Raw genomic sequence first — 24,929 nt, 5'->3', positions numbered from 1 at the left:
CGATCCCCACGTCTCCGCTCTGTCACGGATTCACACGTGATCCTGAGCAGATCGTGTCTCTGTGTGCGCTCATGTGTCCTTCCACATGGCGAGGGGAGGGACAGGTGGACGGACGAGGGCCTGTGGGCTCAGGGTGCCTGAGTGCTGAGGCTGAGAGCGCATGAGCCCCCTGAGACCCAGGCCTCAGCCCAGCCCGGCCGGACGAGGCACCTGGCCTCCGGGACCTCTCCCCGCAGGGCCCCAGGAGCTCAGCAGGACCCCCCACCCCCCACGCCCACCCCAGGCACCTTGCGGTGGGGGCTTGGGGAGCTCGGCTGGAAGTCCAGGGCCAGATAATCCACACTGCCAGTGCTCTTCTTAGGGGCTGGGCTGTTGGTGCCGCTGGGAACGGGAGATGCAGACACAGGGTTTTGCTATCACAAAGGAGGGGAAAAACTGTTAGTGACTTCAGGAAGTAGACTAACCCACCACTGGGGGAAAAACACGCCTCTGGGAGTGAGAGCAGCCAGCTCACCCAAGGCCTGCTCTGTGCCGGGGACAGCCCGTGTTCCTGTTTAAACCCTCACAACAATCCTGTGATGGAGGCATTATTACTTCTCTTTTTTTAAAACAATGAATATAAAATTGGTTCAGAGAAGTTAAAGCAGCTTGCCTACGGCTGCACAGCTGGTGGGCAGGGGAGACGATCCAGCCTGAGCCGCTCTCACTGTGCCGCCTCCCGCCTCCCGCCCGGGCCGTCAGGCTGGGCCTCACCCTCCCTCCCTCCCAGACCGGCCCTTGCTCGCTCCCTAAGAAAGGAGCGCGTGCCCCGTGTGCGCTGGACCAGCCCTGCTTCTCTGGGGCGCCCACCACGGCCCTGAGCGGGGCAATCACCCCGCAGCAGCCTGGCCACCCCCCCGTCCCGGCTCCTCGAGGGTCACTAGAGAGGGCCCTCGTCACCAGGCGGCGCGAAGCCCTGGCCCCCCCAGCAGCTCTCGGATGACCCACTGCAGGGCCGGTCTCACCGGGCGCGGAGGCCGGCGTGTCTGGCTGTCTCCTGAGGACGCCTTCTCGTGAGGAAGGCGACAGTCCTGTGCTGCCTTTCGGCTCCTTCACTTGACGGGTGGGTTTGCGCTCTCCTTGTCCATGTGTCTGTGTGTCTCTCATACGTCTGTGTGTCTGTGTGTCTCTCACATGTCTGTCTGTCCACGTGTCCATGTGTCCACGTGTCTCTCACGTCTGTGTGGCTGTGCCCACGCCTCTGAGAGCCCCCCCACCCCGAGGCACACACACGAGCACTTCCCCACTGGGGGCAGACACGCCGTGGACGCTCATACTCCCACGCCTCCTCCCGGTCATGCGGAAAACAGGATGAGAAAATGAGCAGACCTTTTGCTTCTGAAAAGTTTTAACAGGATGGAACAAGGGGGTTAACTTGGGAAGCTGCCCCAGTTCTTCCCTGCAGGCCCCCCCGATGACGATTCTGAAACACTATCTAACCGCCCGGCCTGCGGACCCTCGCGTGGCCCCCATGGGACAAGTGCAGGCTTTTGGAGACAGCATTCGGGGTCGTTCGTGGTCTGACTTCTGGGCCAGCCTCCCCGCTGGCCGCCCCCACCTTCAGCCAGAGTTAATGACTGTCACTGTCCGTGTCCCCATCCACAGCCACCTCTGCCCAAGCGCCTCCCCTTCCCCACCCTGCTGAGATCGCCCGTCCTGTGGGTGCGCCTCCAAACACCACCCGCTCAGGGCACTGACCACACTGCCTGGGTCACAGTCGGAGAGAGGCAGGCCTCCTCTCCTCCCTGAGGGCAGGGACCGCGTCTTCCTTGCCTCTGCTGATGACCCCACAGTAACTGACACGTATGTGCTCCAGACAGACTGACAGACACACAGACAGACGGGTAGCAGCACACTGCCCTGGGGCTGGGGGAGTCAGCGAGCTGGGAAGTGTGGGGAGGACTCACCATAGGGACGTAGTTCTCTTCACTGTCTCCGGAGTCGGTGCTGGTGATGCTCTGAGTAGAGATGGGGCGGCAGTACTGGGAGGAGCTGGGATTGAAGGAGTGGCTGTTGGGAGGGAAGACAGGGGGTAAACCCTGGGCATGGCCAGCCTCCTGCCAGGCCCTGGACCTCTGGCCTCCATCATCAGACTAAGATCTGACACGGAGCAGGGACTGTTCTCCCTTCGTCACAGAAGAGGAAGCCAAGCCCTGAGCTACCAACAGCATCAGGAATGTGGTGACCTGTTCCACTCACCAACCCACTGCCCCATTCCAAGCTCTCGCGCCCACAGACAGACACTCACATGGCCCTGGACCAAGACCTGGTGACGGGGGACTTGAAGGGGAGCTCGTCGATGACGGTGTTGTTTCTCAGGTCAAGTGGGGTTGGCTTTGCTGCAGCAGGAACAGAAGGTTGATTCATCAGCCAGTGACGGCAAGGCCACACATACAGACCCTTACACGTGACACACAAGTGCGTTTAAAGTCCTTCCTACTCAGCCCAGTTATCCATGGGGAGACCCAGGCTCCGTGAGGTTATATGATCTCTGCTCATGAAGTCATGTCTTCAGATACCAAATTATCTATTCCTCACACTGTACTGATGGTAATCACACTTTCAGATCTAAAATGGGCACATGGGCTGGGACAACATTTGTGACTGAGAATGAAAACAAGAGATGATATCTGAAACATCATGGAGAAGGCCACCATGAGCCACCCCCTGCCACTTCTGGGCCAGGACTGTGGAGCCTTCTATGGAAGAAGGTGAATGTCACAAGGCCCTGAAGGCTCCGATTGAAATGCTGAGCTCTGCATTCCCTGCCAACCAGACCCAAGGGGGCTTCTGTCTGTCCACTGACTCTGCTTCTCCCCTTGAGTCCCTGTCCCTGATCCAGGCCTGTAGAATGGGGTCAGGGCAGACCTGGAACTTGAACTGCAGTTCTTCTTCCTGGTCTAAATGTACCAGTCAATGTCCTAGATGCTTTCCTTCTGAACAAACCCAGGAAGTAGGCATGACCATCCCTACTTCACAGATAAGAAAACCAGAGGTTCAGAGAATTCACATGATTTACTCAGTCACACACCTAGGAAGCACATCTACCTGGTTTGAGAGCTCAGTCCTTCCTTTTATAGCAGAGTGTATCTTTTAATGGAACACTCTGTCAGTTCTACCTTTTTTAGCCCTAGAGCTAATAAAAATCCCTTATCCTTGAGCTGCATTTCAAACACCGTGAAGCACATTAAGATATATTGTCTATGCCCTTCAATGTCTCTGGATAGGCATATTTAAAAAAATTAATTTATGTATTTTAATTAGAGGCTAATTACTTTGCAATATTGCAGTAGTTTTTACCATACATTGACCTGAATCAGCCATGGGTGTACATGTGTCCCCCATCTCGAACCCCCTTCCCACCTCCCTCCCCATCCTATCCCTCTGGGTTGTCCCACGGCACTGGCTTTGAGTGCCCTGTCTCGTGCATTGAACTTGGACTGGTGATCTATTTCACATGGTAATATACATGTTTCAATGCTATTCTCTCAAATCATCCCGCCCTTGCTTTCTCCCACAGAGTCCAAAAGTCTGTTCTTTATATCGGTGTCTCTTTTGCTGTCTTGCATATAGGGTCGTTGTTACCATCTTTCTAAATTCCATATATATGCGTTGGTATACTGTATTGGTGTTTTTCTTTCTGACTTACTTCACTCTGCATAATAGGCTCTAGTTTCATCCACCTCATTAGAACTGATTCAAATGTTTCATACTTCCCACATCACAGATGAGAAGCAAGGCGCAGTGACAGAGAAGGATTCGTTTACAATCACATGTTAGCAGGTGGCAGGCTGCAACCTGAATCCATCCTGTCTTTCTCATCCCTGCACTTCTGCATTCTGGTAGCCAGTCCCTACTGGGATGAATTTGGAGAGAGAGAGTGTGTAATGTGTGTGCGTGCGCACGTGTGTGTGTGTGTATTTGGGGCAGTTTAGGTTCCAGAGGCTGTCACTTCCTTGCAAGGCAAGTTTAGGATCCACGGGATCCCTAAATGAACGCACAGTCCCTGAAAAGTGCCCAGAGCTGGGCTGGGGAAACAGTGGACTTACCCTTCCGGTCAGGTTTGAGGTTGCGGTTTACAGGGGGTGGCTGGATCTCACTCCCTCTGCTGGAACCTCGGTGCAGAGAGAGGGCTGAGGAGGGGTAGCCGAGTGGGTCAAAGTGATGCGGCCCCGGGCTCATGGGGATGTAGACACTCTGGGAGTTATCACCGGCTCGCTCCAAAGCCAGCAGGGTGGAGGAGCCTGGGTTCATGGGCACGTAGTTGTCCTCGGAATTGGTGCTGTCTGATCGACCCACGACTGCTTTCGCTGGCTAGGAGTGGAGAGAAATACCGCTGTTACTAGGGAGAGGAAACAGGAGAGGGTGCAGATCTGTACACAGGGCAAGAGAAGATGGAGCTGGGTGCACTGTGAAGCTTATAAGGCAGACCCTGGGAAAACCAGGTAAGAAAGCAGCGGGGAGACAGGAACAAATGAAGCCTGTGGGTCTCTTCTAGCTTCCATGATCCCTTGGAGCTTCCGTATAATTTGTGATAAACCTTGTGTAAAACATCCACAAGGCTTTCTGGCCGCCTGACCAAGTCAGAGGACAGCACAGGCCGTGGGTCACAGGTTTGGTTCAGGAACCCCCCCTCAAGCCCACACTCATCACTGGAGGTCAGCAGCTCAGGCCCTGGGCAGGGCAAGGAGCCTCCGCGGGGCCTCGGCGCTGGCAGGCGAGGCCTGGGCAGGCATGCTTCCCCAGGGCAGCTCTCAGTGTGACCACCAGGCTGCAGGCAGAGCGGCAGTGCGGCCACCACCCTGGGCACAGCCTTCCTCTCACTCCTGGCCTGTCTATCGGGACGCATATACAACAACTAAGCTGCTCATGTTCACCATCTTCCTGGGGGGCCTGAAGGCAGGCCCTCGTCGGCGTAGCTGGGCCTGACACCCAGCAGGGCTGTCATCGACCCCCTCCTGATGGCGGCCTGGGACGCTGCTCTGACACCATCCTGTCGCTGAGCCCGACTCTGAGCGCCACCCCTGCCTGGGGTCTCACGCCCCTGGTGGGACCTCACGGTTGGGGTGCTGCCGGACAGCCACATCCCAGCGCCTGCGTCCCCTGCATTCTAGACCCTCCCTGCTCACCCTCGGTGATAAGCCTCCTTGTCTAGGGCACCTAAGTACACACATTTCTTCCAGACCAGGATATGTTTATCTTTCCAAACACTCAATCCAGGAGTTCTGAACAAAGAAGCAAGGCAGGCTCCTAGGAGGTAGATGCCGTCACGTTTTTGGGCTGTGGTTTCAGTTCCAGGGGGTGAGCTTTAATCCACCTGAGCTGCCTTAATAAGGACCCCTGATTCAACCCCACTCACCAGGAAAGCGCTGACTGCATCGCTCACGGACTCGGCAGACCGGCCGGCACTGTCTCCACCACGCTGCGGGTAGTCGTAGGACTCGCAGGAAGAAGCTGTGGCAGAGGAAGGAAGACCCCTGAGAACTCAGAGCTGGCCCCTGTGCTGACACTTTCCCACACCCTCCCCAGCGTCGCTCAGGATCGTAACTGCTACTCCAGGAGATGCTGCTATCAATTCCTAAGACAAGGTATTGCTTCTACCACATCACCCCTCAACTCACACATTCCTCCTGGGCTTCTGGACGTAGCTCCAGTGTTGTTTAGTCGCTAAGTATTGTCCAACTCTTTGCAACTCTGTGGATGGTAGCCCACCAGGCTCCTCTGTCCACGGGATTTTCCAGGCAAGAATAGTGGAGTGGGTTGCCCTTCCTTCCCCAGGGGATCCTCCCGACCCAGGGATCGAACCCACGTCTCCTGCACTGGCAGGTGGATTCTTTACTGCTGAGCCACCAAGGAAGCCCAGCTACAGGGTTATTAGCAAGATGCAAAATGGAAGAGATTAATATCATTCTACTTTTGCATCAAACAGAGGAGGTCACATGCAGAGTTGGAATACTCTCAGTGGGAAATAAGCGACAGTAGAATTTAAACACTTCAAATAGACATTCAGACTTTAACCAGAGATGCAAATATGGCTTAGAAAATATTTTGCAGATCTAATTTTTAATAGTCTGTTGGTCCACAAAGGTTTGGCTCCAGTTTGGACTAGTCTTCTAAATTTATTTTTGAAATCTTTCATTTGATTTATAAGTGAGTAAAAGACTATGATCCGGACCTCTAAACCCATAATACATTATAATGTGGTTAACCAAGAATGTTCTGTTTCCTTAGAAGAACAGTAACTTCTCCCAGGCAGGATCTGCTAAACTCTTGCCACTGTGGTGTTCACTAAGAGCCTCCAGGGCTGGGAGCCCAGCTAGGAAAGGCCTGGGGTGAGAAGATGCCTAAACCTGTGAGCATGCGTGACCGAGGTGGGCCTTAAGCCCCCTTGGCCTGGATGGCGAGAGTTCGTACAATGCCGCGTCCCCTGTGCCCCCTCCCTTCCTCCCACCCCCTCTGGGTGAGCGAGGGCTCACACTGACCTCGGTGAAGCCGGCTGTTGTCCATGGCTGGGAGGGTGTTACGCCTGGGGATGGTGGCGGCGGCAGAGACCGATCTGCTGCCTTCCCCGACGGGGGGTCTCTGCTGAGGGCTGCCCCATCGAGGTGTGTCTGCCTGACTTGGCTTGGGGGGCCGGGGAGGTGGAGCTATGGCCGAGTCCCCAGGTGTGGCCACTGCCATGGCGTTGTGGTTCTTGTCCAGCGTGAACGTCCTAGGGATCTGGTAGGCCGAGAGCGGGGTGGCCGGAACGTCCACGTTGTCCACCAGGAGGTCCCCAAACTCCCGGCACAGGGTGCTGCTGGGCATCTTGAAGGTATACGCGTCCTCGTTGTCCGTCTCGGAGCCGGTGAGGCTGCCCTTGGTGTGGCCGTGGGCGGCCAGGCTCCGGGGGAGGTCGTAGGCACTGTCTCTGAACTCGGCGTTGTGCCGGCTTGGCTTCGGGAGGCTGTAGAAGCCGTGGACTTGACCACCGACCCCGTTGACACAGTGCCCATTGCCCTGGGCAAGTTTCTGCACGGCTGTGTCGCTTCTCATGAGAAATGAGGCCCTGGTGCCCTGAGAGAAGCTGGCACTCCTAGGAGACAGAAAGTGGGGTGCGGAGGTTAGAGGAGGCTGGCAGGAGTGTCCACACCCCGCTGCAGCGACACGGTGGGGAACAAACACAAGCTGAGGAGGCTGGCAGGCCTGAGGCTTCTCTCTGAGCTTCAGTAAGTGCATCTGCAAGAATGGGGATTAAAATCATACTCTGCAGTTTGTTTAGGAATTGGACTCGGGTGCATCTAGTAAGTATGTGTTAGCCTTTGTCCTGCCCCCTACCCCCAAGAAAAAGAAATGCAAAAAAGCAAAATGGCTGTCTGAGGAGGCCTTAAAAATAGCTGTGAAAAGAAGGGAAGCAAAAAGCAAAGGAGAAAAGGAAAGATATTCCCATCTGAATGCAGAGTTCCAAAGAATAGCAAGGAGAAATAAGAAAGCCTTCCTCAGTGATCAGTGCAAAGAAATAGAGGAAAACAATAGAATGGAAAAGACTGGAGATCTCTTCAAGAAAATTAGAGATACCAAGGGAATATTTCATGCAGAGATGGGCTCAATAAAGGACAGAAATGGTAGGGACCTAACAGAAGCAGAAGATATTAACAAGAGGTGGCAAGAACACACAGAAGAACTGTACAAAAAAGATCTTCATGACCCAGATAACCACAATGGTGTGATCACTCACCTAGAGTCAGACATTCTGGAATGTGAAGTCAAGTGGGCCTTAGAAAGCATCACTATGAACAAAGCTGGTGGAGGTGATAGAATTCCAGTTGAGCTATTTCAAATCCTAAAAGATGACGCTGTGAAGGTGCTGCACTAAATATGCCAGCAAATTTGGAAAACGCAGCAGTGGCCGCAGGACTGGAAAAGGTCAGTTTTCATTCCAATCCCAAAGAAAGGCAATGCCAAAGAATGCTCAAACTACCACACAATTGCACTCATCTCACATGCTAGTAAAGTAATGCTTAAAATTCTCCAAGTCAGGCTTCAGCAATACGTGAACCGTGAACTTCCAGATGTTAAAGTTGGTTTTAGAAAAGGCAGAGCAACCAGAGATCAAATGGCCAACATCCTCTGGATCACTGAAAAAGCAAGAGAGTTCCAGAAAAACATCTATTTCTGCTTTATTGACTATGCCAAAGCCTTTGACTGTGTGGATCACAACAAACTGTGGAAAATTCTTAAAGAGATGGGAATACCAGACCACCTGACCTGCCTCTTAAGAAATCTGTATGCAGGTCAGGAAGCAACAGTTAGAACTGGACACGGAACAACAGACTGGTTCCAAATAGGAAAAGGAGTACGTCAAGGCTGTATATTGTCACCCTGCTTATTTAACTTATATGCAGAGTACATCATGAGAAATGCTGGGCTGGATGAAGCACAAGCTGGAATCAAGATTGCCAGGAGAAATATCAATAACCTCAGATATGCAGATGACACCACCCTTATGGCAGAAAGTGAAGAAGAACTAAAGAGCCTCTTGATGAAAGTGAAAGAGCCGAGTGAAAAAGTTGGCTTAAGGCTCAACATTCAGAAAACTAAGATCATGGCATCCGGTCCCATCACCTCATGGCAAATAGATGGGGAAACAGTAGAAACAGTGGCTGACTTTATTTTTCTGGGCTCCAAAATCACTGCAGATGGTGATTGCAGTCATGAAATTAAAAGATGCTTGCTCCTTGGAAGGAAAGTTATGACCAACTTAGCGTATTAAAAAGCAGAGACATTACTTTGTCGACAAACATCCATCTAGTCAAGGCTATGGTTTTTCCAGTGGTCATGTATGGATGTGAGAGTTGGACTATAAAGAAAGCTGAGTGCCGAAGAACTGATGCTTTTGAACTGTGGTGTTGGAGAAGACTCTTGAGAGTCTCTTGGACTGCAAGGAGATCCAACCAGTCCATCCTAAAGAAGGTCAGTCCTGGGTGTTCATTGGAAGGACTGATGTTGAAGCTGAAACTCCAATCCTTTGGCCACCTGATGTGAAGAGGTGACTCATTTGAAAAGACCCTGATGCTGGGAAAGATTGAGGGCAGGAGGAGAAGCGACGACAGAGGATGAGATGGCTGGATGGCATCACTGACTCGATGGACAGGGGTTTGGGTAAATTCTGGGAGTTGGTGGTGGACAGGGAGGCTGGGCGTGCTGCGGTTCATGGGGTTGCAGAGTCGGACACGACTGACCGACTGAACTGAACTGAACTACCCCCACAAGGCTGTGATGAGCAGAGGTTGGTCTTACCTCCCCAGACAGACATCAGCAAACTACTTACATCAGCCACGTGTTCACCGCTTTAAGTGGCACAGAATATACGCATGAGTATACAAAGGCTGTGAGACAGTGGAAAGAACCCTTAAGCTGGTATCAGAAAACAGCAAACAAGTCATTTTACCCGAGTCTCAGTCTCCCCACTGTAGAACAAGTCAGCTGAAGCGTTGTTCTAAGTTAAATAGAACTATTCAAATGTAAGCTATAGATTTATTATACATCAATGTTCACTGAGAGGCATTCAGAGGGGAAAATCTGTCTCTCCAGAAGACTAAAATACCATAGGAAAAATGTTTTCCAGTTTAGGAACTATACTCAGGAGAGGAAAGGTCTTGATTATTTTTAAAGTTCAGGTTTTGGGAAAACGAGGCAAGATTAAAAACTAAATGATCTGGGGGGGAAGGGTTTGTGTGAGTTCTATCCCCACCACTGATACACGCTGTGGGCTTCCACAAGGTGGGACCTGGGGGGTCTCACAGGCTGTGGGCATCCCCAAGGTGGGACTAGGGGGGTCTCCAGGGTCCTTTCAGGTCCATCTGGCTCTGAAAAGCCACGACCCCTTGGCCCGACTAGCATGGTTTCCAAACTGCATTCTGTGTTCTGCGTAGGTGCCTTCAGAAATGAGAAGGTGAAGTTCTGAGCAAGCAGAGATTCATGTCTGCTTTTCTCTTATAGGATGATTCTTCATAGCATTCCATTTGGGGAAAATAAAGGAATCAGAATTCTAGAATAATCCTATACAGTGGTGATTCTCAGCTTTTGGGAGGCTATATGCCTCTTTAAGGATCTGATAAAAATCTCTTCTGGCACATCTCACCAGAGTAAGGCAAATCTCACACACATACAGATTTATAAGCGATCAGAGGGCTGGGGAGCCCTTAACCCACTGAGGCCAATCCATGGAACCCCCGCCTTATACAAGCTCTCTCAGCTCATGGGGAGCTTGTTATTTATGGATGTGGCCACCAGATGGTGATAGATATTAAGGCCCATCAGCTTAGAAAGCGGAAGGGAAACAGGTGTCTAGGCAGGCTCTCTTTGTTAGCTAACCTGCATCCGTGACGGCTGGGACTGACATTTCAGACCCCACACTGTTCACGACCCTCGTCCCTGGGCCTCCATGTTCTCTCCCTTTCTGTCCCATTTCACACACGTAAGCAAGCCAACATCCCAGGCCTAGAGCACTGAACACCCAGCCTTGAGATCCTGGAGGGCCTGGGTCTGAGGCTGGGGAGCCAATGGTAGACATCAGGGTTCACACGGTTCACATCTGTCTTTGGTGCCTTTCATTGTGTCTTTTGGAGCTTCCAACTCTGGTGGATGCTCCCATCTGGATCTGTCCATTGGAAAAAACCTTTCCTGACATCTCACTTTCCATCTGGGCCAGGCCCCACGGATACAGAGAAGCCTCCTGCCGTGGGGGAGGGGGCACCGAGGTAGAGGTGACAAGCCTGCAAGTCTTACAGTCTGGCCTGCGAATATGCGGCTGTTGGCACATTTAGAGCAACCCTCCCTGGTGGCGGTGGTGCGGAGTGTCAGGGAGGCGTCTTCAGCGATGTCACCTTGGACTGACTGGCAACTGGCCAGGCAAAAGGAAGAGAAGGGAAAAGGTGTTCCCGTTAGAGGCAGAGCAGTAGAACGCCATCTGGCAAGTTCAAGAACCACAGGCGGTTCAGGCTAGATGAGGAGCCTTAGAGGTGGGTTGAGGGGTCACAGTGGAAGGGCCAGGCCTGGGCTGAGGAGAACAGGAGTCCCTGAAAGAGTCTAAGGGGGTGTGGGGTGCGGACAGCATCGCAGGGAGCCTGCCGTTGCCTTGAACACACTCAACCGTGAGCTTATCATCTCTCTCCTGACTCTCTGGTTTGGGGAAAGGTACCAAGCCACTCAAGCCAGGAAGAACTTTTCTCATTTCTCACTCCATAAGCACACCAGGTCCTATTAATTCCACCCCAGTTCAGGTTCTCCTGATTTTCTTCTGCATTTAACAAAAGGGCTGGTAGCTAACTAGTCTCCGTAATCATCTGCCAGGCTCTCTGGTCCTCTTTTTTATCCCACTCACGCTTCCTTTCCTAACTTCCCAGCTTAACAATTCTCAGTGTTGTCTCTGTGTCTTTATGATGACGGCATGGCCCAGCTACACCTCACCTGCCCAACCTCTTCTCCCCAGCCACCCTCCCCAGGCTAGGATCTACGAAGGTGGCTCTCAGTGTTGCCAGGAGACCCCGGGCAGCCAGGCCCCGTGCCGTGTTCGCTGTCTCTGGAAGACCCCTCTCTCCCATCTGGCAGCTCAAACTCAGCTCCCGCGGCACCTCTTTTGAAGCCAGTTCTTGCGTTCCCCGCCTCCCAGCACAATCACTTGCTCACTCTTCTTGGAGTGGGTAACAATGGTTAGTTACCTGTGTTACACACCAGTTGCTTATTTCCTCTACCAGGCTGATTTCCTTGAGGAAAGAAACAGTGTTTTATTCATTTTCCTCTCATCAGCACCCAGATTAGTACTTGTCATATATTGAACCATGAATACGTGTTTGCTGAATGAACAAGCAGATAAACTTACAAACAGACACACAGGTAAAGAAAAGCCTTGGTGCTACCATTCACCTTCCCCGAGCTTGGCCTGAACTCTTAGGAGCAGCAGATGGAAACTCTTTTCTCTTCAGAGCATGCAAGCTCCAGGCAGCCTCCCGCCGCCCTGATGTCTCCTCTCCGGAGGAGTGACCTGCTCACTCAGCCCTGAGCTCCCGGCCTGGGCTTGCACCATCTACCCCTCTCTGGAATGTTTCCTTGATGCACCACAATCTTACAAAGTGCCAAAGAAGCCTTTCTGCTCCACAAAGGTGTTTCAGTCCCGCAGACTTTCCTCGTCACTTCACTCACTTTCCACAGCACTCCGAGTTCCCCTCACACACTCACCTCACCTGTGTCTTGTGTGACAGTTATTTGGGTCTTGGCCCTTCCACTTCTACCTGACCCTGTGCTCCCAGAAGGCAGGGCACCACATCCCATCCCCGGGCACAGCCCCTGGCATGCGGTAGATGACACCCATGCCTGCTGAGGGGACTGGTCATCACTGCAAGAATCGGGTGAAAAGAGCTGAATGAGGGAAACAAACTTGCCCAAAGATATGCACTCGGATGGTGGCAGAACTGGGGCCAGCTCCCAGATCCCTGGACTCCCCGCTCCAAACCCTCACAGCTGCAGTGTGATCACTGCGGACAAGAGTCAAGAGCGGGAATTCTGAGCACTCAGGAGTCCTTGGCTTTCTACCACCTTCCCGTAAACCTTCACTGATGCCTGTATCACCCTGATGCGCCGAGGTGCTTTCTGGGGCAGATACCCATAAGCAGTAGATCTGAGCAAGGGTTTCTCTTCTGGGCTCTGGGCTGAGAGATCTCATAAACTGAGCACTGCACTATCCCAGATGGGCTTCCCTGCTGGCTCAGTGATAAAGAACCTGCCTGCCAATGCAGGAGGCGTTGGTTTGATCCCTGGGTCAGGAAGATGCCCTGGAATAGGAAACGGCAACCTGCTCCAGTATTCTTGCCTGGAGAATCCCCGTGGGTAGAGGAACCTGGCAGGCTACAGTTCATAGGGTCACAAAGAGTCGGACACGTCTTAGCAACTAGAGAACAACTGTGCCAGGCACGTCACGTGCGATGTTGCTTTTAATCTTCCTGACGGTTTTGGGAGACAGGTATTACCCTCATGCATCAGAAGAGAAAAACAGTAAATGGCAGAGATGGTGCAAGAAGATACTCAATTACAAGTGTCTAGGGGAGCTCCCTGGGGGCAGAGGGAAGTTTGCCAGAAAATATTTCCCCGTGCCAGCAATCTTCCTTTCCGTTGCTGGCCCGCCTTGCTCTAGAGGCTGCTGGTGGGTGGGGCTATCCTGCCACCTCAGTCTGAAATCAACTCCAAACTTCTCTCTTGGCTTTTAGAAATGCTTTCCTAGTTTTTCCCAGCCACTTTATTTTGCACTTTTTCACACATTACAGAACATACAATTTCATTCTTTTCCACTCTGTGAGATACCAAGTACATTTATGATAAAAGGCCCGGTTTGATTTTCTTTTATGACTTCTTGTTGTTCAGTCAGTAAATTGGTTAAGTCATGTCTAAATCTTCACGACCCCATGGACTACAGTATGCCAGGCTCCTCTGTCCTCCACCATCTCCTGGAGTTTGCTCAAGTTCATGTCCACTGAGTTGGTGATGACTATGTTCCCATTTAAGGAAATCTTGTAAACACTTGAAAGTAAATTAGCCACCATTTTAGGGTTCTGTCCCTAAATGATCATGAGGGACCTCTCTGTCCCTAATGATCTTGAGAGGTCATTTGGACCATCATTCTGCATCTGACTCATTCCAAATGGGTCCTTCCAGTGAGGGAAGAAAGCTCAGAAAATTCTGTCTCACAATCTCTAAGAGGTGAGGTGGTCTTTGACTCTCAAACTTTTCTGGCTGCAATATTGAGCTTGCCTTCTCTCTGCATTTACAGAGAAAAGCTGTATATGTGAAACTAACTGAAAGTAAAAGCTGTATATTCTGCCTTTGGTTAATCACAGCCACCAACGATTAATCACTGGTTAAGTTCTCCATCGACATTTCTGATTTTACTTTTTACCCACCATCTTTCTGTAGAAGAGTGCTACAGGGTCAGTGATACTTTCATTTTGGAATTTCATCCCTTGAAATTTTGCTTCTCTCAACTTTTACCAGAATTATGGTTTTCCAGGACATGTGACTCACCACAACACACCACTTGTTACAGGTTTAACAGTCTTAAGATAGAGATTGGCTAAAGACTCTCTAGAATCTAGAATGAGGTCCCAAATGCATGTGTGTGTGGTAAATCACGTCAGTCGTGTCCGACTCTTTGTGACCCTATGAACTGCAGTCTGCCAGGCTCCTCTGTCCGTGGGATTCTCCAGGCAAGAATACTGGAGTGGGTTGCCATGCCCTCCTCCAGGGGATCTTCCCAACCCAGGGATCAAACCCAGGTCTCCCACATTGCAGGCAGATTCTTTGCTGAGTCACCAGGGAAGCCCCATGGTCCCAAATACTAGAGGATAAAAATAAATCTAGTGAAACTAAATTGTTTTTGAAAACAAAAATGATTCTGCTTGCTTTGACAGCATCAGTTCAAAATTCTCTCCACTGGCAACAGTTACTATTTTGAATTATTACTTATTTTAGCTTAGTGGAAGAGCTGGATTTTTAGAACTGAAGTAATTTTAACCAGAATACATATTATCTAGTACTTAAAGAAACATTAGTGGCTGGTAGTGTAGTAATAAAAAATTCATGGTTTTATCTCTAGGATGCTTAATTTGTTGTAGCTGTATATCAGGATCCCTCATAAATATAAAAGGGATAGATAGAAGGCTGGTATTATTAGCCTTAGTAAATATGATTTCACTACAGTAATCAATCAGGCATATTTACATCTGTGCTAGGCAGAGATGAATGAGCTGATTCACTCTCAAAGTCCCTACTCAAAAGTAATCCTGTAAGATTACTTTGGAGATCAAAAGAGGTATCTACCATTAAAGTGCTTTGTAAACTATTCATTTCCAGAGTACCTAGTATTTGATGAAGCAGTGCATGACTAAAGCCCATCCACACACTTGCCAACACTTGGCATTGCTAGTCTTTTTTACTGTAGTCATTCCCAGTGGAGATTAAGCAAAACTTAACTGAGGTTTTATTTGCATTTCCCTGATGGTTCAGCATCTTTTCATGTGCTTATTATTGGCCATTCTTATATCTTTTTTTGTGAAGTGTCTCTTCAAATCTTTTGCCCATTCTAAAAAATTTGGTTGCTTGTCTTCTTCCTGAGTTGTAATAGTTCTTTATGTATTCTAGAAATTAGTTCTCTGTCAGATATATGCTTTGAGTATTTTCTAATATTTGCTGACTTGCTTTTTGTTGTTGTTGTTTTACTTTTTTGTCTGCACTGCACAGCATGCAGGATCTTAGTTCCCTGACCAGGGATCGAACCCATGTCCATTGTATTGTGAGGCAGATTCTTAACCACTGGACCACCAAGAAAGTTCGCCATTTTATTTTCCTAATGGAATCTTTTAAAGAGCAAAAGTTTTAATTTTGATAAAGACTATCGGTTTTTTCTTTCATGATTCCTGCTTTTTAAATCCCATATAAAAATCTTTTCTTACCCCAAGATCACAGGGATATTTCCTTCTATAAGTTTCAGAGTATTAGACTTTACATTCAGGTCTCTGATACATTTAGCTTTTGAGAAGTGTGACAGAAAGTAAAGGTTTTTAAAAATTCCTATATAGATATATATTTGTTGAAAAAACTTTCATTTCCCTATTGGTGTCTTAGTAAAAAAAAAAAAAATATATATATATATATATTCATATATCAAAATGAATAAATATATATTCATTCTAACCCCTCCAGATTCACTAACCTGTTCTAGTGATTTATATGTTTACCTTTTCATTAATACAACTGTCATGATTAACCTTAGTTTGACAGAAGGTCTTAAAATCAGGTAGCATAAGTTGTCTAACTTTGTGCTGGTTTTTTTTTTTTTTTAAATTACTTTGGCTATTCACATTTTCACATACATTTTAGAAATAGCTTATCAATTTCTGTGAGAAAGCTTGCTGGGATTTTTATTTGGATTGCACTGAATCTACAGATTAATTTGGGAAGAATTACCATTTTAATAATGGTAGCTAATGGTATCTAACAAGGTCTTCCAATTCATAACTATAATATATTATTACCCTCCATATTTAGGTCTTTAATTTCCCTCAGCAATGTTAGCGATTTCAGTGAAGAGCTCTTGCACGTCTTTTGTTAAATTTATTCCTAAGGAGTCCACTTCTTTTGGCATCATTATATAGATTTTTAAAGTTCATTTTTTCATTTTTTTTGTTGCTAGTAAGTAAAAGTTATTTTTGTATAGTAATCTTTTTTCCTGTGAATCTGCTAAAATTCACTGATTAATTATAGTACTTATTTTCTATATTCTTTAGGATTTTTAATATAAACAAGCATGCTACCTGCAAACAGAAACAGTTCCATCTTCCTTTCTGGCATTTGTGCCTTTTATATTTTTTGTTCCCTTACTGAACTCACTAGGATCTCTAGTACAACCATGAATAGAAGTAGTAAGAGCAGGTATTGTCTCCTTATCCACAGTATGAGGGGACTATAGTTACTATTTCTCCATTAGGTGTGATACTGGCTGTAGGCTGTCCTTAGAAGTCTTAGTTTGAGATAGTTCTCCTCTATTTACAGTTTGCTAAGAAATATTTTTTATAAAGGTGTATTATGTTTTGTCAAATCTTTCTTAGCATCTACTGAGGAGTATACATGCAATGAAATATTTACTTAGCCTTAAAAAGGAAGAAAATCCTGACACTTGCTACTATACAGATGAATTCTGAGGGCTTTATGCTAAGTAAAATAATCCAGTCACAAAAAACACTGTAATTCCACCTTAAATGGGTTACTGAGAGAAGCCTAATTCATACAGATGAAAAGTAGAATGGAGGTTGTTAGGGGCGGGGGGAAGGTGAAATGAAAAGTTAAGGATACAGAGTTTAAATTTTGAGAGATGAAAAGAGTTCCAAAGATTGGTTCTGTGAGTGTGAAAGTACTTAACACTACTGAACGGCACACTTAAAAATGGTTAAGATGGTACATTTTCTATTGTGCATATTTTAACACAATTTTTTTTAAAAGGAGAAAAAAAAATCAGAGGAAGAAAGATATAATTACATCCAGGAGAATAAGAATAAAAAGAACAGTTGACCTCTCATCAAAAACAATGAAAGTCAAGAAGACCATAGAATGGCATCCTTTAGAAGGCTGAAATAAAGACATTTTTATACTAAGCAAAAATATCTCTCAAAAATAAAGGTGATACTGTATGGCACAGGGAACTATATTCAATATTCTGTGATAAACCATAATGAAAAGAAATATGAAAAAGAATGTGTATTTTATTTGTGTATAACTGAACCACTGCTATACAGCAGAAATAACACAACACTGTGAATCAGTTGTATCCTTCAATAAAATAAATAAAATCAAAGGTGAAATATAGGTATTTTCAGATAAGTGAAAGTTGGGAAAACTGGTCACCAGGGGACTCACATGGCCATAACCAGTAACGGAAGCTCCTCACGGGAGTTTGCTGGCAGTCCAGTGGTAAGCACTTGGCACTTTCACCGCCATGGGCCTATTCCCTGGTCAGGGAGCGGTCCCCACAAGCCATGCAGCATGGCCAAAATGAAATAAAATAAAGTTAAAAAAAAAAAAAGGAACTTCAGGTTGAAGAGAAATAAAACCATGTAAAAACCCCACTAGGTAATGTTTAATATTTGTTTTCAACACTCATATATATTTTAAAGAATTTAGAAGGGAAAAAACAATACTTTATAATTTTGAAGATATTTACTATTTCTGCTTGTCTTTCCTCATTCCTGCTCATAGTTTTCTTCTGGTAATACCTTGCTTAAGTCTTATTATTTCTTTAAATTAAATCTCCTAGAAATTCTCTTATTTCTTTTTCACCTGAGAATGTCTTACTTTGTTTTCGTTCCTGAAGGAATACTTTTGAAGAATTTAGACCTCTGGGTTGATAACAGTTTCTTTTCCTTTTCATTAATTTCAAGTGTGTTTTCTTTTATCATATGAAATATTGTTATAATATGGGCTTTTAAATCTGTGTGTAGTAGCTCCAACATTGGTAATAATGAGGTTGGCTCTGTGCTCTCCCTTGAGAATTAGTTATAGTTTGCTCATTTTCTGTATGCCCAGAAATTTTGGATTATATTCTGAATGTTGTGTGGATTGCGTTCTTTTATCATCCTCTGGAAAATACTGATGGGTTTGTTTTTGCAGGCAATCAACATGGTTAGGTTTAGCCTCTTAAGTTCTGTTTCTCCTTTTGTGTGTGGTAGTAAAAATCTTAGTTTAGTTCACAAAGCTCTTGTTATGCTGGTTTGAGTCTATCTCACACATGGGTTCCCTGGTGGGTCAGACAGTGAAGAGTCTGCCTGCAGTGGGGGAGACCTGGGTTCGATGCCTTGGGTCGGGAAAGATCCCCTGGAGAAGGAAATGGCAATCCACTCCAGTATTCTTGCCTGGAGAATTCCATGGACCCTACAATCCATGTGGTCGCAAAGAATCGGACGCGACTGAGCACCGCACTGCTCTATGCCCACACCCTCCTCAAGATGACCCTGAGACTTGTGTGGTTTTAGATCCAGAATTAGGAAATCCCTTCTCTAGCTCTCTCCACTCTGGGATACTCCACTCTTCCCCAAGCCCCAAAGGGCTCCTTTTCTGGTTCCTCTAAGCAGAAAGATGAGATTTCTATTAGAGTTTCAGCAGCCTGCCCCACTGTACTGCTTTGGGAGGGGGCCCATACTCAGGACAAATCCACCAGAGACAGAAAATTCACTCTGTGCAGTTGCATCTCCACATTTTTGCTCTGCTCCACAATCTGCTTCCTTTCATTTACAGAGTCTGTGGGTAATTATATTTTGCCTGGAGTTTTTAGTTGTAATTAGTGGGAGGGATAATCTGTAGTGGTTTCTGCCACCATAGGGGAGCTGAAACGTATATGTTCTTTTTCCTAAATTTCACCATCTCTTTACTCATTATCCATTTTCCCTCCCTGCCACAGATTAAAGCAATCAACACAACTGTTTTAAAGTCTTTGTATGCTAGCTCCACAAACTGAGCTTATTTTGTTTCTATGACCTGAGTTCTCTTGGCTACAGGTCAGCTTCTCAGTGTCTTCAAGTGACCAGCAATTTCTCACTATCTACTGAACGAAGACTTGGGGTGACATGTTATAGGAATTTCATTCAAAAGAAAAGTCATGTAAATTGAATCTCCTTGAGTGTGGGTCCCTTTTTCTTAAACAAATTTTTGATTGCTCTTCAGTACCTTCAGTTTTTTAAAACATTTTGTCTGGAGTTTATAATTGTTATAGTAGGTTTGGTATCATGCACACTGCTTTACTACCACCAGAAACTATACATCCTTCTAAAGAAAGCTTCCTTCCCACCCTCTGTTCCTGCTTGAAATCCTACACACACTGTTTGAGTTTACTATTTTTTAAAATCTCCCTGAGATCCTACTCATCAACCTCTTGCTCCCACACCCACACAAGTCAAAACAAAGACACAGAGAAAAGCACGACTTGATCAAGGCCCCACAATCAAGTTGCTTCCCCAGATGTAGACAAGTTCTGTCTCATTCATTAACATCCATAGGCTACGGAGATAACGTATTTCCATAGCACAGATTTGTTCAAATATTTATCATGCAACTATTATGTGCTCTGAATCCTGTCCCAAAGGACAGTAACATAAATATAAAAATGAAAGTGTGATTTGCAGTCTGCACTAGCATCATTTACAGTTGTGCAGAATACCAGGATCTCAGGACCCACCACAGGCCCACTGAATCAGAAGCAGCATTTCAGCAAGATGCTTGGGTATTTCATGTGCACGCTCCTATTTGAGAGACACTAATATAAAGTGCTCTGTCTTTCAATAAAACAATGACTGTACAGCCTCTCATTCTTTACTCCCCTGTGATCCTATGTGTAGCGGAAGGGGTGGTGGCCTGGGAGAGCATCTGGCAATATGTACTGAGGACCTCCCACCTCACAGGTAACTCAGAAATGTTTTGCAATTTTATGTTCATTAATTATGCTCATGAGTTAATTATTCTCACTCTGCAGAGAAGGAAACTGAAGGTCAAGAAGGCTAAATAAATGGCCCCCAAGGTCACAAAGAAGTGGCCAAACCTGAATCTGAAACCATAACTGACTGAACTGCAGACAGAGCCTGTAAAATACTTTGCATTCTACCACTGTCCCTAGTCTGTGGTTCAGAAGAATCAGGTACTAACTAGCTCAGTGATCTTGGTTAGTTCATTGAACTCAGCCCCTCATGTGTACGTTGATGGAGGTTGCCTGAACTGGCGAAAGTTCACAAATGAATCATGCTGCTTGAGGAAAATGAGTTTTTTGAGGCAGATTTCAAACTGAGTGTTGGGAGTGTGTGAAAATGACTCAGAAAACCTGAATCACAGAATAGCATGGTGTAGAGAAAAGAGTACACGACCAGAAAGGAGAAGCTTGGGTTCTAGTTCTACCTCTGTCATTCAGAAGTCCTGAGTCTTGGTTTCTACATCCGTGAAACAGAAATGATCGACCCTAGCAATCTCTCAGTGTATGACTACAAGGAGATCCAACCAGTCCATCCTAAAGGAGATCAGTCCTGGGTGTTCATTGGAAGGACTGATGCTGAAACTGAAACTCCAATACTTTGGCCACCTCATGCGAAGAGTTGACTCATTGGAAAAGACCCTGATGCTGGGAGGGATTGGGGGCAGGAGGAGAAGGGGACGACAGAGGATGAGATGGCTGGATGGTATCACTGACTCAACGGACATGAGTTTGAGTAAACTCTGGGAGTTGGCGATGGACAGGGAGTCCTGGTGTGCTGCGGTTCATGGGGTCACAAAGAGTCGGACACGACTGAACGACTGAACTGAACTGAAGTGTGATTATGCATGAAAATATTCTGTGATGTGATTTATCAATAAGCCAGCTAACTGCCTTAATTCTCATAACACAAATTAGTTATTTCTAAGTTAATTAATACAAGAACGTGATTTGCAATCTGCTGGCCATGGTATAATTGGGAACCAGTTCCGGCAAAGTCCACAAGCTCTGTGCTTTTGTTTACCCTAAAGATGAGAATAAAAGGTAATAAAAGTATGTACAGGCTCTATACCTGAGAGAGTTTTCAGTGTCAGAAAAACAAAAACTTAACTCTAGAGCAGGGAGTTCTTGCTACGACTTTCTGTGATGATGAAGATGTTTTGTATTTGCATGACCCTGTATGGCAGCCACTGGCCACGTGTGGCCACTGAGCACTTGAAATATGGCTGGTGCAACTGAGGAACTTAATTCTTAGTGTTATTTAATTAAAATAATTTTCTTTTAAATGCATGTCATTACAGACATCTTTGGCATCTATTTTCTTTCATCATTACCACAGTCACAGCTGTGACTTACTTTGCCATGTCAGGTCTTAGCTGCATCATGCGGGACCTTTGCTGTGGCTCACGGACTCCTGCGTTGCGGCACGGGGGCTTAGCTGCTCCACGGCCTGTGGGCGCTTAGTTCCCCAACCGGGGATCAAACATGTATCCCCTGCGCTGGCAGGCAGATTGTGAATCACTGGACCACCAGGGAAGTTCCCGTTTTATTTAATTTTAATTGACTCAAATTTAGATAGCCACATGTGGAGAGTGGCTGCCGCACGGAACGCCGCAGTGGTAGCGCAAAAGTGAGGCACGGATTTATTCAACAGCGTTCAGGTTTTATAGCTATATTGTTAGGGTCAACAAAGGCAGCTGACTTTGTTTTCAATTGTGAAACTCTAGCTTCTTAATGCCTTTTCCCCCAAATTAAACACAATTCTTATAGCAAGACTTTTGATAATGAAAGGCTTCTTTGGAATCCAAGTATCATTATATAGCAACGTAGACGATACCAATAAAATGCGAAGGCTACCTAAACTAGGGCAATGGTGTTTTTTTTTTTTTTTTTTTAGCAATGGTGTTTTTGTTTTATAATTATGTATCTGGTCTCCTGGAAAGATATAGTGATAGTTTACTCCCGCGTCTTCAAAAATTAAAAAGCAGAGGCTGAAAAGGGCTGGGCCCCGCGAGCGGACTCGGCGCGGCCCGCGGCCTACCGTGTGTTTTCCGCCCTCCGGCTGATGCACTGGTGCAGGTAGAGGTACTCCTGCGGCGCGCTGGTGGACAGGGCCGGCTGCGCGTGGTTCGACAGTGAGGGCTCGAAGGTGAACAGGGTCGGCTGGCTGGAGTGCGACGGGGCCGAGGCCTTCCGTTCCCGGAGGAGGTGCTGGCTGGAGCTGCTGAGCTCCGCCGGAGAGGAGCGCGGCCCGTGCGTGGCGGAGGAGATGTTCCTCAGGGAGTCTGTGAGCAAAGAGGAAGAGCGGTGTGAGGGGAAGGGAAGGCGGCCCTCGCCAGGGCCGGGCGGTCGGAGGAAGAGGGGCTGTGAGGGGCAGAGGCAGCGGCCCAGCAGCAGCAGCGTCCTCACTGCCCCGCCCCTGGCTCAGGGTCTCCGCGCTGCCCCTGGGGTCGCCCGGAGGCCACCATCGCCCCGGCACCACCTGCCCCGCCTCCGGGAGGCGAGGCTGCTCTCGGTCCAGGCGTGGACTCGGGCGCTGGGGCGAGGCCAGCCGTGGGCAAGGGAACGCCACTGCCTCCCCTCTCTCTGGGGGCTCCCGGGGCATCGCCTCCCTCAAAGCTAGCTGGCTTTATTAAATGAAGCCCTGCTTCCTGAAGACTTACGCACCGAGGGGCCTGGGCCATGTGTCACTGCACCCACCTGATAAAAGTACACGGGACGGAGCCGTCAGTCCTTCAGAGCGGTCCCAGCCCTCCAGCCTGCCCTTCCACGTCCTCCCAGGACGATGCTGCCCGGCCCCTGTACCCGCCACTCTCTGTCTATGGGGCTTTTTTTTTTTTTTTCTTAACTCTTATCTTTAACTCTCACTGTTGTGTTAGAAAGGAAGCGAGGTATTAAAGACAGATAATAGTTTAGAGTGCTACACCCCAAGCCAAGGGCATTATTCATTTGGCTGGCTCTCTAAGCTTAGTCCAAATGCCTTAGCACAACATACAAGGGCTTTCACAGTCTGACCTATTTCCTGCTTTCCTCCTCCCATACCCCAGGCATATGGAAGCTTCATCAGTCCATGGACACACCAGCCCCTTTTATGATTCTTTATTTTGGTTTGGGCTGTTCCTTCCGCGTGGATTTTACTCCTTTGGCGTTCACAGGCAGACTTTTAAGACCCTACACGGATATCATATTCTCCCTGAAACCCTCCTGGACTTGGTCATTGTTCTGGGTGCGAACAGCATGTGGCCCACGCTTCATTATATCTACTGTCACCCTGCTTCCTTGCCTGGCCCATGGGTGTCTAAAAGCAGTGACTGGTGATGTTACCTCTTCAGTGCCAGCATTTACCTAATAAAGCCCAGGTACATAGGACAAGTTCTGAGTCTGTCTTTGCAGAATAAGCAAAAAAAAAAAAAAATGTATTCAGCATACAGTAATTCCACCAGCAAAACTTTTTGTTCAAAAGAAAGGTTAAAGATGTCATTTCTGGCAGTGTGATGGCCAGTGGGGGTTGAGGTTTTAGTGGTGATGATAGGGGCTTTGCTTTCTAGGGCTAGTGAACACTTCAGAGGGGACTTAGTTCTCTTTCTACCCCCTGTTATCTGACCTGTTTTAGCACCCTTCTCATGGCCCAGGGCGGGATCACCAGCTCTACAGCATTAATGACTCCAGTCTTTTCTGATGCTGGACAGGACAGCTAATGCCAGCATATAGCAGGAAACGCCACGGGCCTCTGGGGAAAAACTGTCCCATCAACAGCTCTGTCGACCTCCAAAGTGAATGCCCATTACAGGTCTTGTGAACTGGATGTCTGTTAACAGAATCAATGGCTTCGTTACTCCATTAGATGTGCGAGATGAGCTCTCTGATGGCAGAGGAGAGGCTTGACAACCCAGGAGAGGAGAAGGCCCAGCGCCAGGGGAGGTGCCAGGGCAGCCTCTGGGGGCATCCTACGCTGTCCGTGATCTTCTGCACTCCCCTCCCCGACCAGCCCTTCCAGGGCCGCTTTTCTCAGTGCTCTGCCCACACCCTCCTGTGACCTCACTCTCCCTCTGGAGACTCTCCAGGGTATCCTGTCCGCTCTCACAGCTTCTGCTATCTGACGACAACTCACAAATCTTAATCGCTGGCTCGGTTCTCTCTCCTGAGCTCTCTGTCCTATAATTGCTTCCCGCCCCTTCCTCCCCGCCAGCCCCCCAAACTGCCAGGCACCTCCATTCAGCTGTCCCACAAGCAGGTCAAACTCCACAATCTCAGTGGAGCTCCTCCTGCATTCTGTATCTCAGTGAAGCACATCAACACCGCCATCCTGTCAGTTCTCCGAGACAGAAACCCAGGCATTATCTATCACCCTTCCCTGTTTCTCAATGACCACCTCATGTCATTATGCCCCTGCCCTGCTTAAAATGCAACAATGGATCCCTGCGATCCTCAGGATGACTTACAAACTCTCTCTTCTTAAAACCACTTTCCTGTTTATTTCTTCAACTGTGCTTCTCACTTGTACTTTCTTGTGTTTCAAACAGAATTTCAGGAGAATACCAACCTCGTCTGTATCACTCCATATATTAGGCTATAAACTCAGTGAGGGCAGAGATACTGTCCCTTTTGTAACAATTTTATCCCTAGAATGAAGCCCCGTCTATGACACAACTCCACAATCATGTGTTGATTAAATGTCTGAAGTACATAGCATAATAAGTCAACCCCCCTCAATACCATCCGTGACTCCTCATTCCCTTCAGAATAAAGACCAGGTTCCTCAAACTGACAAGAATAGCCATTTTGTGACAACCAACTTATCCTGCCTTGTCACCCAATTCCTTCTTCATGTCCCCTATGTTGTGGGTCAAGCATT

The 24,929-nt window shown here is 47.7% G+C and overlaps 1 protein-coding gene across 10 annotated transcripts in view; it reads right to left on the bottom strand.

Annotated features, from left to right (window-relative positions):
- GAB2 (GRB2 associated binding protein 2) overlaps positions 1-24,929 on the bottom strand; it is a 177,851-nt gene that overhangs the window by 6,771 nt on the left and 146,151 nt on the right. For all 10 annotated transcript variants that reach the window (XM_043452645.1, XM_043452646.1, XM_043452649.1 and 7 more), the window contains 7 exons: positions 22,116-22,359; positions 6,522-7,114; positions 5,399-5,493; positions 4,089-4,353; positions 2,288-2,378; positions 1,947-2,049; positions 288-413 (listed from right to left, as the gene is read on the bottom strand). In XM_043452645.1, coding sequence (XP_043308580.1) covers positions 288-413; positions 1,947-2,049; positions 2,288-2,378; positions 4,089-4,353; positions 5,399-5,493; positions 6,522-7,114; positions 22,116-22,359 — 1,517 coding nt within the window. The remainder of the gene's footprint in view (positions 1-287; positions 414-1,946; positions 2,050-2,287; positions 2,379-4,088; positions 4,354-5,398; positions 5,494-6,521; positions 7,115-22,115; positions 22,360-24,929) is intronic.

The sequence above is a fragment of the Cervus canadensis genome, chromosome 29 (assembly GCF_019320065.1).
Source record: "Cervus canadensis isolate Bull #8, Minnesota chromosome 29, ASM1932006v1, whole genome shotgun sequence".
Lineage (NCBI taxonomy): Eukaryota > Metazoa > Chordata > Mammalia > Artiodactyla > Cervidae > Cervus > Cervus canadensis.
Note: the sequence above shows the minus strand (reverse complement) of the source record. Positions and strands in the feature narration are given on the sequence as shown.